This window comes from Myotis daubentonii, chromosome 11 (genome assembly GCF_963259705.1).
Source record: "Myotis daubentonii chromosome 11, mMyoDau2.1, whole genome shotgun sequence".
Classification (NCBI taxonomy): domain Eukaryota; kingdom Metazoa; phylum Chordata; class Mammalia; order Chiroptera; family Vespertilionidae; genus Myotis; species Myotis daubentonii.
The window spans coordinates 21,408,273-21,424,276 of NC_081850.1; the positions used below are offsets into that span (position 1 = coordinate 21,408,273).

The following is a 16,004-nucleotide window of genomic DNA, read 5'->3' on the forward strand; positions in this document are numbered from 1 at the left end:
TTCATGAAGTATCTTTTCCATCCCTTTACTTTCAGTCTGTGTCTTTTTATCTGAAGTGAGTCTCTTGTAGGCAGCATAGGTAAGGGTCTTTTTTTTCTTATCCATTCAACTGCCCTATGTCTTTTGATTGGAGTATTTAACCCATTACGTTAAAGTGATTATTGATAGATATGTAGTTATTCTCATTTTTTTATTCATAGTCTTTTTTTTTCCTTTAAAAGAATCCCTTAAACATTTCTTGTAATACTGGTTTGGTGGTGATGAACTCCTTTAGCCTTTTCTTGTCTGGGATTGACTTGCCTTTTGGAGAGTAATTTAATATAAAGCAATCTCTTGATTTATCATGTTACAGAATGACTTAGAAATGCTGTGTGTGTTTATGTTTGTCATTTTGCATTTGATCCTAAAGATCAAATGTTTGGTTTCTATAATTCTTCTAAATACATATTAGAGTATTAATAAAGTGGCTGTTGTGATTTATAGTTACTATTTTTAGAATCAGAGAATTGTATTAAAAAATGAGATGTTCCTCTTGATGTTAGAAGTACTATTACATTTGAGATATAGATGAAGGCAAAGTAGTCTCCTTGTTCCTAATATAGTACTCCTTGTTTTACTTGTTATTTTTTTAGTATTCCTTGTTTTAAAAATAATTATAGAATAATTTATATGCATAGTAATTCTGTCTTTGTTGGAATCAACCAGTCATAGATTAACTTAATATTGTTGTGTGGTAGTGAGTAAAATGTGTATATTTCAAATTATGAATTCTCTGTTTTAAGGCTGTGGATCTTTTACCACCTATGTCTCCTCTTTCATTTGATCCTGCCTCAGAAGAAGTATATGCAAGAAGTATTCTTTTGCAGTATCCTGCTTCGCTTCCAGGTTGGTTATTTTTTCTCTTTTAAATTTCCCTCTCAATATTTCTCACTATGATAGCTGTTCCTTTACATTCTTTTCCCCCAGTTATTTTTCATTTTGCTGAAATGCACAGTATTTCACTATAGTAGTGTGTATCTCAGTGGCATATTATAAATTCACAAAGTTGTGCCATCACCACTATCTAGTTCCAGAGTAGTTTTATTACTTGAAAAGAAAATCTTTTATCTATGAAAAGTCACTTTCCATTTCCACCTCCCCCAGTTCCTAACAACCACTAATGTACTTCATGTCTCTATGCATTTGTCTATTCTGGAAATATTGTATAAGTAGAGTCTGGCTTTTCTCATTTGTATAGTTTTCCACTTTGCACAGTGTTTTTAAGTTGTAGTATGTATCAGTACTTTATTACTTTTTTTTTTTTAATCCTCACCTGGGGATATTTTTTTCATTGATTTTTAGAGAGAGTGGAAGAGAGAGGGAGAGACAGAGAGAAACACTGATGTGAGAGAGACACATCGATTGGTTGTTTTCTGCATGCCCCCGATCAGGGCTAGTAGCCTGCAACTGAGGTACATGCCCTTAACTTACAAGGATCTTTCAGTCCACAGGCCGATGCTCTATCCACTGAGGCAAACTGACTAGGGCAGTGGTTGGCAAACTCATTAGTCAACAGAGCCAAATATCAACAGTGCAACGATTGAAATTTCTTTTGAGAGCCAAATTTTTTAAACTTAAACTTTATAGGTAGGTACATTATTATTTACTTAATTAGGGTACTCCTAAGCTGGCCTTTGCTAAAAACGTCCTCAATCTGATTGAGGTACGTTCGCTGAGGTCGACCCCTTCCAATTCTCCCATCCACACTCGTCTTGTATACCTGTTTCGTCTATCTCCTTTTGTTCATCCTCTATATGTCCAAACCATCTCAACATACCTTTCTCAATCCTCGACACTACATCTTCTTTTACTCCACAACGTTCCCTAAAATTAACTTAATAAACTTTACTTAAAAGTTTTTAAGTCAACTTCGCACTGTACGTGCGCGCCTGCACATGGTATTTTGTGGAAGAGTCATACTCAAGGGGCCAAAGAGCCGCATGTGGCTCGCGAGCCGCGGTTTGCCGATCACTGGACTAGGGGATACTTAATTATTTTTTATGAATACATTCTATTGTATGATTAAGCCATATTTTGCTTTATTTGTCTGTTGATGGAAATTTGGATTGTTCCACCATTTAGCTATCCTATATAATAAAGGCTAATATGCAAATTGACTGAATGGTGGAACGACTGGTCGCTATGATGTACACTGACTACCAGGGGGCAGACACTCAATGCAGGAGCTGCCCCCTGGTGGTCAGTGTGCTCCCACAGGGGGAGTGCCACTGAGCCAGAAGCAGGGCTCATCGTTGGCAGTGCTAAGGATGTCCGACTGCCGGCTTAGGCCTGCTCCCCACAGCCGTTAGTCAGACATCCCCTGAGGGCTCCAGGACTGCAAATTTTGTGCACTGGACCTCTAGTAATGAATAATACTGCTGTAAACATTCTTTTACAAGTTTTTGTGTGGAATCCCACAATTTTTTAACATGAAAGAATGGTATAGTGATTACCTCAATACTTAAACTTACAATCTGTTTCAAAAATTAACATTTGTCATATTTGCTTTAAATGTATATATTTGTGTTTTTGCTAAACCAAGTAAATTCTAGACATCGAAATACTGTCAGTGTTTCAGCTTGCTTTCCCATAGAATGACATTCCTCTATATAACTACCATAATAATATCACACCTAAAAATGATAGATATCACACCTATCTAATAAAAGAGAAACATGGTAATTAGCGTAGGACTGCTACCCTTCCCATTGGCTAATCAGGGCAATATGGAAATTAACTGCCAGCCAAGATGGCGGCCGGCAGCCAGGCAGCTTAAAGCGAACATGAGGCTTGCTTGCTTCAGTGACGGAGGAATCCAGTGTTCCCCGCCTGCCGCTGCAGGCCTCTGAGCTGCAACTCTAAGCAACTATGTTACAAATATAGAAGCTAAACAAAACCCCAGAAACCTGCTTTAGTCGCTGGGCTTCAGCCAGCAGGATCGCAACATTGTTTCAAATACAGAAGGTAAACAAAGGCCAGAAACCTGTTTCAGCAGCGGAGGCCCTAGAGCTGGAGCCAAGCCTCAAAGCTAAAGCTGGCCCAGAATAAAAAAAAAAAAGAAAGAAAGAAAAAAAGGAGCGGTTGGGAGCTTCAGTCACCCGCCAGCCTGAAAACAGCCCTCAGCCCCTCACCCAGGCTGGCCAGGCACCCCAGTGGGGACCCCCACCCTGATCCAGGACACCCTTCAGGGCAAACCAGCTGGCCCCAACCCGTGCACCAGGCCTCTATCCTATATAGTAAAAGGGTAATATGCCTCCCAGCACCGGGATCAGTGGAGCCAAGAGGCCTCCTGGCACCGGGATCAGTGTGACGGGGCAGCGCCCAAACCCCCTGATCACCCTGCGACTCTGTGTGACAGGGGGCGGGGCCACAACCTCCCTATCGACCCTGCCCTGTTTGTGACAGGGGAAGGCGTCCCAACCCCCTGATCAGCCCTGCTCTGTGCCTGATAGGGGGGAGCTCCCCAACCCCCTGATCGCCCTGCGGCTCTGTGTGTGACGGTGCGGCGCCCCAACTCCCTGATCGGCCCTGCTCTGTGCGTGACAGGGTATGGAGCCCCAACCCCCCTGATGGGCCCTGCTCTGTGCATGACAGGGGGCAGCGCCCCAACCCCCTGATTGGCCCTGCTCTGTGCGTGACGGGGTGGTGCCGTAACCTCCCCATTGACCCTGCCTTGAGTGTGACAGGGGGCGGTGCCCCAACCCCCTAATCGGCCCTACCCTGAGTGCGAAGGTTGGCATCACAACCTCCCAATTTGCCCTGCTCTGTGCATGACAGGGGGCGGTGCCCAAACTCCCCAATTGGCCCTGCTCTAAGCTCGACCAGGGGCTGCACCTAGGGATTGGGCCTGCCCTCTGCCACCCGGGAGCAGGCCTAAGCCAGCAGGTCATTTTCTCCAGAGGGGTCCCAGACTGCGAGAGGGCATAGGCCGGCCTGAGGGACCCCCTCTTCCCCCCCGAGTGCACAAATTTTTGTGCACCGGGCCTCTAGTCTATATATATAAAAGGCTAAGTGACCAACTGTATGTCCATCTGACTGACTGACCAGCCGGTACATATGACGTGAATTTCTTAATAGTATTACTCGTTTGGGAATGTCATGTCATAAATTAAAATTGAAAGAGAAATCTTAATAGTAAATGGGGCCTTAGTAATGGTACTAGATTTATTATTAAAAGATTGCGACCTAACATAAGCAAAGCTGAAGTATTAACAGGATCTGTGGAAGGAGAGGTTGTTTTGATTCCAAGAATTGATTTGTCCCCGTCTTACACTGGCCTCCCATTTAAATTAATTCGTAGACAGTTTCCTGTGATACCAGCATTTGCAACAACTATTAATAAACCACAAGGACAAACTCTAGACCAGGGGTCCTCCCAACTTTTTAAACATGGGGCCAGTTCACTGTCCCACAGACTGTTGGAGGGCTGAACTATAGTTTAAAAAAAAACTATGAACAAATTCCTATGCACACTGCACATATCTTATTTTGAAGTAAGAAAAACAAAACGGGAACAAATACAATATTTGTATTTGCATGTGGCCTATGGGCCGTAGTTTGAGGACCCCTGCTCTAGACAGACTAGGAATATTCCTACCTGAACCGTTTTTTGGACATGGTCAGTTATGTGTTGCTTTCTCTTGAGTTCAAAGACATTAAAGTTAAAGTTGTAAATACTTCATCACAAGGGAAATTAGTCAAGCACTCTGAAAGTGTTTTTACTCTTAATGTGGTATACAGGGAGATATTAGAATAAGTTTAATCAATTTATCATTGTTTTTATCAGTGTTGTTTTTATATCATGTTTTTGTTGCTTTTATATCATTTTTTGTTTTTATATGTCTTTGTTGTTATATCATGTTGATATTGTTTATTAATCAATTAATATAGTATTTTCATATACATTTTACTAACTTTCTTTCATCTCTGACACTTCTATTATAGAGAAAGGGTGAATGGCAATATTAAAATATTCCTTCTAATTAAATTCCTTTCAATGTGCATGAATTTGTGCACTGGGCCACTAGTAAATCTATAATGCCTTATTAAGTTTCCTTAGCTATCATACCAATGTCACACCTAAAAATTACTTGCTTTACAATATCCAATATATATTCAGTTTCACCAGTTGCCCAGTACTGTGTTAAATTGTTATTGGGTCAGTAAATATAATATGGATAGGTGGAGGAATACATGAATAAAAAATATATGAATTATATAGCCAAATGGAAGGTAATAGGTGTAGGTCATAGTTGAATTCAGGCAGGCTAGAGGTCATGGCAGGACTTATTAAGAAATGGGTGAACACAAGTGGAATAGGTGATTGGATTGGGAGTCAGGTGTATATAGGGATGGCACTGGTTAGGAAGGATAGCAGACCAGAGAGCAAGTCTCAGAATAGGTGCTGGGAGAAGAGTAGAACATTTGGACTGCATGGTTTGATGAATGAAAAGGATCTTCAGTAGAGCATTGCTTTTGATGATAGAATTAGTTTGAAAGTTTTTGGCGTATTTGGTTGGCATTGTGTTGTCACTTCAGCTTGGAAAGGGCCTTTCTACGTTTCTCAGACTTAGTTTAGGCTCTGTGAAACCATGGAATTGTCCTCTTGTCCATTCAGAGATCTCTGTGTCTCTATCTTGAAAGTGAGGGCATATTTGTGTCTGCTTAAGATGTCCAGTTGGAAGTCCACATTAGAGGTGTTGGATAAGTGCTTTGGTGGTAGCCCTCTCCTCCCGCACAGCACAGTTTGAACTCTTATTTTATACTTTTTGAGTATAACAACTTCTGTCCAACCCCTCCACCTTATATAATACATCTTATTTGAAGTAATTTTCTCTTGTTATTTTTTAAGATGGTATTTCAGCATACTAAAAAGCACAGGGGATAATATCTGCTTATGAACACTCTTTTGACAAATCTTTGCAATATTTGCTTTAGATTTTTTTTTTTTAAAAGTGCAAACATAGTTAACTTTTGGGTATCTGCCTTTCATTGGCCCCATTCTTCCTGAATTTGCAGAGGTAACCACTACCCTGAATCTTAATGTCTGTTCTGGTGTATGTTTATAAAAATAGTTTTACTCATGTAGGGATCTAACAATACACAGTATTGTCCTGCCATTCTAAATTTATGAATAAGATTTCTCGTATCCCCAGAACTATCCTTAGTAAATGTTTATTTTTGAACCAGGATTTAAGAAGAGTTCACTCATTACATTTTGTTGTTCTGTCTACCTAACTTTTATTCTAGAATAATGACCCTACCCCTTTTTTAAAAAATGACATTGGTGGAAATTGTTTTCAACAATTATTTTGTGTTTAGATTTACCAACACTTTACTGATTTTTTTTAAAATCAGTATTACTTCTTTTGTTCTACTTTTTCCTTTTGAGAAATATATCTAGAAGTATATCCATTACTTTTATTGTTGGACCCTTATTAGTAAAATCTCTAGTCTTTCTAGGATAATGCCTTTATTTTCACTTAAATCCTAAATGATAGTTTGACTGGATATATGATTCTAGATCAGTGATGGCGAACCTTTTGAGCTTGGCATGTCAGCATTTTGAAAAACCCTAACTTAACTCTGGTGCCGTGTCACATATAGAAATTTTTTGATATTTGCAACCATAGTAAAACAAAGACTTATATTTTTGATATTTATTTTACATATTTAAATGCCATTTAACAAAGAAAAATTTTAAAAAAGAGTGCGTAGGAACTCATTTTTGGGACTCATTTTTTTGGTTGATTTTTCTTTGTTAAATCATAGGTTCATAGGTTCATAGGTTCACCATCACTGTTCTAGATAGACACTTATTTTTCCTTATGAATTTGATGATATGCTCTCGTTGCTTTCTGCCTTCTGTTGTTTCTGAGACATTTGATGCCACGTTGCTCTTAAGACTTTCATTTATTTATTTTTGTATTATACAGGTTCATTGAGATGTTTCTGAATGTAGATTTGTTTTATTTAGTCTGTTTGGGACTCGTGTGTACTTTTTTATATGAAGGCTCATGTCTTTCTTTAGTTCTGAAAACTTTCTAGTATGTTTATGGTAGGAGACAGTGTCTGCTTCACCTTGGTTTGCTTTGTACTGGTGAGTTCAGGTTTGTTTCTATGCCATAAATGCTCTATTATGTCTGTCCCCTACTTTGCCTCATATCTTAAGTGCTGTAGCTTAGGTTTTTTTTTTTATAATTTCTTGCCTGTAATTGTGTTCTAACTACTCAGCCTCCAGTGCTCTATCTATTCCATATTACAAATGGCTCTCAGTGGTCTTTCTGTGGTGTAAATATGATCCTTTTCATCTCCTGGTGTAATACACATTAGTGGCTTCCTATCATCCATCACCTTTAGGAAAAAATAAAGAACAAAGTTCCAGATGCTTTAAAAAAAAATTTTTTTTAAATTGATTTCAGAGAGGAAGGGAGAGGGGGAGAGAGATAGAAACATCAATGATGAGAGAGAATCAGTGATCGCTGCCTCCTGTATTCCCCCTACTGGGAATTGAGCCTGCAACCAGGGCATGTGCCCTTGACCGGAGATGAACCTGGGACCCTTCAGTCTGCAGGCCAATGCTCTATCCACTGGGCCAAACCAGCTAGGGTAAGCATGTCAAACTCAAAGGCTAACACAGGCCAAATAAATGAGGCATGTGGTCCATGGGCCACAAGTTTGACATGCTTGGGCTAGGGCTCTAGATGCTTTTTTACTTAGCAACTTTTACCTTACAAACTTTGCTATATACCACAACAAATGTATTTCAACAGTGCCTACCTCCATCAGATGGTGTTTATAGTTGTGCATAATCATTTTAGTTTATGGTTGTCTGGTAAGTTTGTGGTATATTTGTATTTGTGCTCATTTTTGGAATAATATATAATCTCAGTAATTTCATTATAATTAGTAGCTGCAAAAGCATAGAGATTGAAAATGTTATAAGTTGGTATACTATTATGATGAATTAAAAGGAAAGCTTTACATAGTGTACATTGGCTTCTTATATAGTAACTAGAAGCCTGGTGCACGAAATTTGTGCGCGGGGGTGGGGAGCGGGGGGCGCAGCCCTCAGCCCAGCCTGCACCCTGTCCAATCTGGAACCCCTCGAGGGATTGGGCCTAAATGGGCAGTCAGACATCCCTCTCACAATCCAGGACGGCTGGCTCCCAACTGCTCGCATGGCTGATTGCCCCTAACTGCTTCTGCTGCCAGCCTGATCACCCCCTAACCACTCCCCTGCCGTCCCAATTACCCCCAATTCTTCCCCTACTGGCCTGGTTGCCCCCAACTGCCCTTCTCTGCAGGCCTGGTTGTCCCCAACTGCCCTCCGCTGTTGGCCTGGTCGTCCCTAACTGCCCTCCCTTGCTGGCCTGGTCACCCCTAACTGCCCTCCCCTGCAGGCCTGGTTGCCCCCAACTGCCCTCCCCTGCAGGTGTAGTTACCCCCAACTGCCCTCCTCTGCTGGCCTGGTCACCCCCAACTGCCCTCCCCTGCAGGCCATCTTGTGGCCACATGGGGGCGGCCATCTTGTGTGTTGGAGTGATGGTCAATTTGCATATTACCACTTTATTATATACTAGAAGCCCGTTGCACGAAGATTCACGCAATAGACCTTCCTTCCCCTGGCTGCTGGCACCAGTTTTCCTCCGGCACCCCGGACCCAGGCCTTTGGTCTGGCCGCAGCAAGGCTTAGCTTCTCCACTGCGGCCGCAGCGAGGCTTGGCTTCTCCACTGCGGCTGCAGGGGAGAAGCCAAGCCTCTTCAGTCTTTGGTCTTCACTCCGGCCGAAGCCTTCAGTCTCCTCTCTGCGCCTGTGTGTGCAAAGTAACCACCATCTTTGTTGGGTTAATTTGCATAGTCACTCTGATTGGCTGGCGGGCGTAGTGGAGTGACACCAAATTGCATATTTCTCTTTTATTAGTGTAGATGATACTTTGGACACGTGTATAATAGTCTTTCAGAATCTAACGTGTTGAAAGAAGAGGAGCCCCTGGAATATCATCCTCTGTAATCTAGCAATGGCTTTCCTTAAAATTTAAAAACATATTAGAATGGAAAAACATACAGAGTAATTAATTTTTCTGTTCTTTTAGATATACCTAAACAGCATAACCAGGAAAATGATTGTAGAAGAGCCAGTGATGTACTGGGAACTGTATATGATCTAACAAACAGGTAAAACAAAATTGATTTTCATATTGATTTTCTTCCCCCTTTGTTAATAATAGTCCCATCTTTAGCCAGTTTCCAAGCTTTTTTAATGTGGGAGAGTCGATAATTTTCTTCTCTTAGACAGTATTTTTCCACGGCGAGTCTATATTTTCAGGAAAGATTCAACATTTCTGATACATGGGCATATTTTTTTCTTCTTTATAAAAATGTTGGGATTCATGGGAATCGTCTCATTTTTTATGAAAAACACATATATGAAGATTATCTAATGTAAGTTTGGGAATTTGAATTCTTGTCTTTTTTGTCTGTGAATTTCTTTGAAACCACTTGTAGCTTTTGACTAAATCCAAGGTTTAGAACCTTTGAGATCATCCACTTCGTAATTTTCAGCCTGTATTCTGCAGCACCCTCTGGTTCTATGGGTTGAATCTAATTCAGCCTGTTGGCAGTCCCACCTTTCCCACTTCAACCTGAGCAGTTCGCTCTTTTATCTCTATTAATGTTGGGATTTTTATATACCATTTGATAAAAAGTTCATTCTTTTAAACAAAGAAAGGCTTCTGGTTCATTTAAATCCCATAATTTAACATATGAAAAACTGAACCTACTTAATTTGTTGTAACTTAAGGCGTATTCTTATATTTTTATTGCCTGTTTTTTTCTGTTACCCCTTTTTGGCCCATAAAACTGATGCCAGATTATATAAGAACAAAAATTTTTTTTTAAAATCCTCACCTGAGGATATATTTCCATTATTTTTAGAGAGAGTGAAAGGGAGAGGGCGAGACAGAGAGCGATATGTTGATTGGTTGCCTGATTGGTTGCCCCCTGCACGTGTCCCAACCAGGGCCAGGGATTGAGCCTGCAACTGAGGTACGTGCCCTTGACCTGAATTGAACCCAGAACCCTTCAATCCGCAGGCCAACTCTCTATCTACTGAGCCAAACCAGCTAGGGCTATAAGCAAAAATCTTTAAACTAAATGTATGTAATATACTTGGGGAATATATTTGTTTTTTTATTGAAATTAAGCATTATTAAGTAGCAATCAAATACTCCCTTGGGAATAGCCTTTGGCAAGAAATAGTCTTTTTCTTCAAGGAGCTCACCATCTTGTGATGGCATCTTAGTGCCCTTGGTGCATAGATTATTGGCTCTCCATCACAGCTTTTGGTCATTTTAATGTTGAGTTTTTGGAATAATTAAGATAAAATTGCAGTAGATAGTTAATTTTTTGCCTTTGATATGTAGATTATATTCGGTTTAGGAGAAGCTGAAATGAATAATTTCAGTGATTTTGAATTGTTTGGAAGGAGCATATTTGCTATTTTATAAAATATTTGCAAAGTGTTAATTTTATATTTCTGGCTATGAACAGAAAGTAAAGCACTGACATTTAAAATATATATATGTGTGTGTATTGATTTCAGAGAGGAAGGGAGAGGGGGAGAGAGCGATAGAAACATCAAGGATAGAGAATCATTGTTTGGCTACCTCCTGCATGCCCCACACTGGGGATCGAGCCTGCAACCTGAGCATATGCCCTGACTGGGAATTGAACCCCGACCTCCTGGTTTATAGGTCGATGCTCAACCACTGAGCCACGCCAGCCGGGTGCACTGACATGGTTGATGTTGAAAAGTGGTCTCTGGTAATCCTCCCTTTCATATAGCCTAGAATAGAAAAGCTTTTGGCTACAAGAAGACACAGTCCATGATTGAATTTGAAAGTTCTTTCAAGATGAAGATAAAGTTGTCAGTGCTTAATTAAAGGCTTTAGACATTTAATAATTTATTTTATAATTATAATGAAAATGTACATAAGGTTTTTTAAAAAAAATGTTTATTGATTTTTTTTTTTTTTAAGAGAGAGGAAGGGAAAGAGATAGAGAGATGGAAACATCAACAAGAGAGCAACATCATCTATCAGCTCCCTCCTATGCCCCCTACCAGGGATTGAGCCTGCAACCTGGGGTTATGCCCTGACTGGGAATTGAACCAGAGACCTTTTCATGGGTCAACATTCAATCACTGAGCCACACTGGCTGGGCAGGATACATAAGGTTTTTATGTTTATTCAAAGGAGCAAGGGAATGTAAGAGATTAAGGAATACTACGTGTAGAATGCAACAAAGTGAATAACCTTAGGACTATTGTTAGTATAACATATTTGCTATAGAGCAAAATTCAGCATAAGAGATTGATTTTGGTCATGAAATATCAAAAGAATCTGAAAGTCTCTTACAATGAAATTCTGTGATCTAAAGATTGAGGATGTTGTAATAATGCCAGTCTAATTAATTGAATTTGTTCTTACCCTTTATTCAAGCTTTTGAGTGTTCATCAAATCATTTAACCCTTGTAAAAAATGCTGATGACTTAAAATATATAGCAGGTAAGGCAAATATTTATAATTTGGGAGGCAGATACACAAATTGAGCTGCAGTGCTGCTCTAATTGTCACCATACCTCCGTAGAATAAACTGCCTTTTGATGACCGGGACGAATTGAGAGAAATCGTAACGGACAGATACGGGGCAGACAGTTTTTTAAGAATATTCAGATATATAAAGTGTATGGGATTCTTTCCTCCTCATAACTTGGATTTGTTTTGTTTTATTTTTCCATTTAGCCCTGCTTCTTCCCTGTTTCAGCCAGTTTCATCATCAGATGGAAATAGTGTTACAATATTTGAAAAGGTACATTTTAAAACAATTTTTAATTCTGATTACATTTAGTATCAAATATTATTTTTGTTGATACCCCAATTAAATTAAATTAAAATTTTATTTTCACATTTCCCAGTATTTGCACATAATGTACCATTCCGATTTACAATTCCCTGTTGCTTCTACAGGGGAATATTGGAATTATTTAATTGTGCCAGTGAACATACAATTTTACAGTAATGTTAGTAAACTTTTATAGGTTCATGATAACTCAAGAACCTCTAATGAAAATCAGGCACAATTATTAAGGTTTTTAACATATGTCTGTCATCTTCAGGACATGAAGATTGGAACATCTAGAGAAAAAACTGAAACAATTTCTAAGAAAACACCAGAGTGTGAAGGGGAAGACTTTCCATCATCATATATGGCAAAGAATACAGAGAGCAGTGCATTAGGAGGACCTCTGCCAGTTAAAAAAATTGATCCATTCCAGAAAGAGCAAGATCACCTGGCAGAAGAGGTTAGAAAAAGATTGTAAAAAGTATACTGAAATAGCTGTTATTTTCTCTATAGTGTTGTGATTGAAAATGAAGCACAGTTAATTATTGATTTACTGGGGGAAATTTGGGGAAGGAGGTCACAGATAATATATAAAAGTCATGGTTAAAGCAAAATTGCTCCTCCCCAAAGTAGAAATAGATTTCATATAAACTTACTTAGTTAAGATTATTCCCATGGTTTAGAACTCATGTCCCATCCTATAAATATCCAAAAGTATAAAAATAATAACATGTATGCTATTTTTGGAGTTAACCATTACATATCAGTTGTTGGGTAAATATACCCAATGGTTATGCTCTATTAAAATACTTCATGAATGATGTCTGTTGCTTAGCTGAGCTTCCTCTCTTTTTGAATATTAGAACAAGATATTATCACTGAGCAAAGTTTTTGTCCTGCTTTCTAAGTATTTCAAAAGAATTAAGTGCATCATTGTTCATGATCTAGGTTTTCCTAACTTAATGCTGTTCTACTTTTTATTGACAAGTGTCTACAATATTACTATTGCTCAGTAGTATTACAGAACTCAGTTTACACAAATGCTCAAGCATTTCTAATGTTTTTTTTATTTCAGTTTCCCACAACATCCCTTAGCATTGTTTGAATTGAGATAAGCATTCAGAGAATAAATCAGCTCCTGAGAGACTAAAAGAAAAATTTGGCTTAGTACTCTTTAAAAAAAAAAAAAATTATGTATGTGTGTGTGTGTGTATATATATATATATATATATATATATATATATATATATATACACACATATATAGTTTATTTTTAATAAACTATATATATATATAATTTATTTTTCCATTGATTTTTAGAGAGAGTGGAAGGGGAGAGACAGAGAGAAACATCGATGTGAGAGAGACACATCAATTGGTTCAGCCTCCTGCATCTCCCCCCCCCCCCCCCCCCCCACCAGGGCTAGGGGACCTGCAGCCCAGGTACATGCCTTTGACCAGAATTGAACCCGGGACCCTTCAGTCCGTGGCCAGTGCTCCATCCACTGAGCCAAACCAGCTAGGGCTAGTTTAGTACATATTAATTCAGGTATTGGAGTTCTCTCTTTTATCTCAATTTTGATCAAAGTAAATGAATATTGTCCAAATAGAGCTGGATGTCACATTTTTCTTGTTTGTAACATGAGGAGGTTGGGCCAGTTTTATGGTCTCTAAATATTTTTCTTAAAAATATTTTTATTGATTTTTAGAGAGAGAGGAAGGGAAAGGGAGAGAGAAAAGCATCGATGTGAGAATGAAACATGGTTTGGCTGCTTCCTGCATGCACCCTACTGGGTTATCCAGCTGAAACCTGGGTTTGTGCCCCAAACTGGGAATCGAACTGTGGCCACATGTTGGTGCACCGGACAATGCCCACCCACCTGACCCAAAGCGGCTAGGGCTCTAAGTATTTTTAAATTTCTAAAGTCCTATTGTTTTCTTTGTTAGGTGATTACACTAAAGAAAAGATGGTCAGTCTTTTTTCTTTCCCGATGGAAGGAAAGGCACATTCTCTGGTTAAAAGTATTTATAGTAGCAGTGGAATGGATGTGATGGTAAAGGAGAGCCCTAAAAACCTCAAAAAGCTCTGAAAATAAAGTGAAATGAATCTTATTTAATAGTGTTGGTGACAGGAATATTTAGTATTTGAATTCTAAAAAGCCCTGTTTTCACAAGGGAGGGCCAATTTGATTATGGTTGTTGGAAATTTATTCTTTATGGATTTCAAGGGGCAGATATTTTAATTTGCATATTTTTTGGATTTATTCACTTTTAATTAATACAGAGTGCTATTTTCATTTTGTATACTTTTTTTAAAAAATATATTTTATTGATTTTTTACAGAGAGGAAGGGAGAGAGAGGAAGGGAGAGAGATAGAGAGTTAGAAACATCGATGAGAGAGAAACATCGATCAGCCGCCTCCTGCACATCTCCTACTGGGGATGTGCCTGCAACCCAGGTACATGCCCTTGACCGGAATCGAACCTGGGACCTTTCAGTCCGCAGGCCGACGCTCTATCCACTGAGCCAAACCGGTTTTGGCTTGTATACTTTTTTTTATTTTAGAAAGTATCTATGCCTTGTTCACTAATTTATATTTGATAATGAGATTTCTGGCAAAGAAATATGTTGTCAGAATGTATTCTATTTATTAATAGAAGTGTTACTGTGCAAATGGTTTATAATTAAGAATCTGCTTGCTTTAAAACTATCATTTTAGCAGCTATAGAGTTGTCAAGCTCAGTGATGTAGCAGATGGTAGTTTAGTTTTAGGTCACTGTGTAGTCAGAACTACCTCCAAATCTTCCTAAGTATAAAGAGTCTTACATGTTCTCTCCTTTATAATGGGGATATCCATTTAAAATAAGGGAGGAAACTGTTTTGTGTTACCTTATAGCAGCAATTTTCAACTGGTGCCACAAGGATTTTTAAAACGTGCAATACCTGACTATTTAGTCAGGGCCACTGACCTCTTTTCTCTTAGATTGTCAATTAAAAAATGACAACAGCTAGTACAACAATAGCCATCTGATGTGAATTAATAAAAATTATATTTATTATTTTTGTCATATCGGCATCAAACATATTTTTTGATGTGCCGCAGAATTTTAGTAATTAGTTTATGTGTGCTTTTAAATGAAAACGATTGAAAATGGCTGCCTTGTAGGATTGTGCCTAGATAGTCTGTAGGGAGTATCTGGGAGCTACACTGTTGAGTGTACTTTTATGCCCTCTGCAGTGGGAAGGGCTGCTGACTAAAGTGCTTTCTGTTACTATCAGGGCTTTTGTTGCATTCTACCAGTGGGCTTAATTTGAGGGTAATTTTTGCTTTACCTTTTCTGTTTTAGGTTGTGAGGACAGTATTATCTGATTCACCACAGCTCTCTACGGGAAAAGAAGTAAAATTAGAGGAACTGATTGACTCTTTAGTTTCTAACCCATTCTTAACTAGGAAACAAATTCCCCGAACTCCAGAAAACTTGAGTAAGTTAATAATGTTTTCTATCATTTATTTTCTTTTTTATACATTACCATTATTAGAACTATGGTCTGACAAATCTTTTGGAAGCTCACTTTAAAACTCTTTTACTGCCCTAGCTGGTTTGGCTCAGTGGATAGAGCGTTGGCCTTCGGACTGAAGGGTCCCACGTTCAGTTCTGGTCAAGGGCACATGCCCAGGTTGTGGACTCAATCCCAGTAGGGGGTATGCAGGAGGCAGCCGATTAATGATTCTCTCTCATCATTGATGTTTCTGTCTCCTTTTCCCTTCCTCTCTGAAATCAACAAAAATATATTAAAAAACAAAAACTCTTTTACTTAAGTTTAGTGGCAATGGGTTTTTGTTTTGACGTAAGGGATTTTTATCGAAGTATTACATGTGGGCACTGTCACTTATATGGCAGTCCTCTTCAGTAAAATTATTTTGCCCTGATACTGTACAATTTTGTTTTTTGTTTTACTTGACTTTTTCCTGGAAAATATTTTAGTTGATCACTTAAAAAATCCTCTGCCTTCACATCTGATCTGTGATCAATATTTATAGAGTATAGAGGTTTGATCT

At 38.8% G+C, this 16,004-nt stretch overlaps 1 protein-coding gene and 1 non-coding gene across 2 annotated transcripts in view; both read left to right on the forward strand.

The window, feature by feature from the left end:
• Window positions 1-16,004, forward strand: part of HAUS6 (HAUS augmin like complex subunit 6) — a 41,714-nt gene that overhangs the window by 21,787 nt on the left and 3,923 nt on the right. Inside the window, exons 11-15 of the mRNA XM_059656578.1 lie at window positions 783-885; window positions 9,135-9,216; window positions 11,844-11,910; window positions 12,218-12,403; window positions 15,292-15,427. Coding sequence (XP_059512561.1) covers window positions 783-885; window positions 9,135-9,216; window positions 11,844-11,910; window positions 12,218-12,403; window positions 15,292-15,427 — 574 coding nt within the window. The remainder of the gene's footprint in view (window positions 1-782; window positions 886-9,134; window positions 9,217-11,843; window positions 11,911-12,217; window positions 12,404-15,291; window positions 15,428-16,004) is intronic.
• Window positions 11,628-11,758, forward strand: LOC132212894 (small Cajal body-specific RNA 8). The gene has a single exon (XR_009447833.1). It is a non-coding gene; the product is annotated as a small Cajal body-specific RNA 8 (non-coding RNA).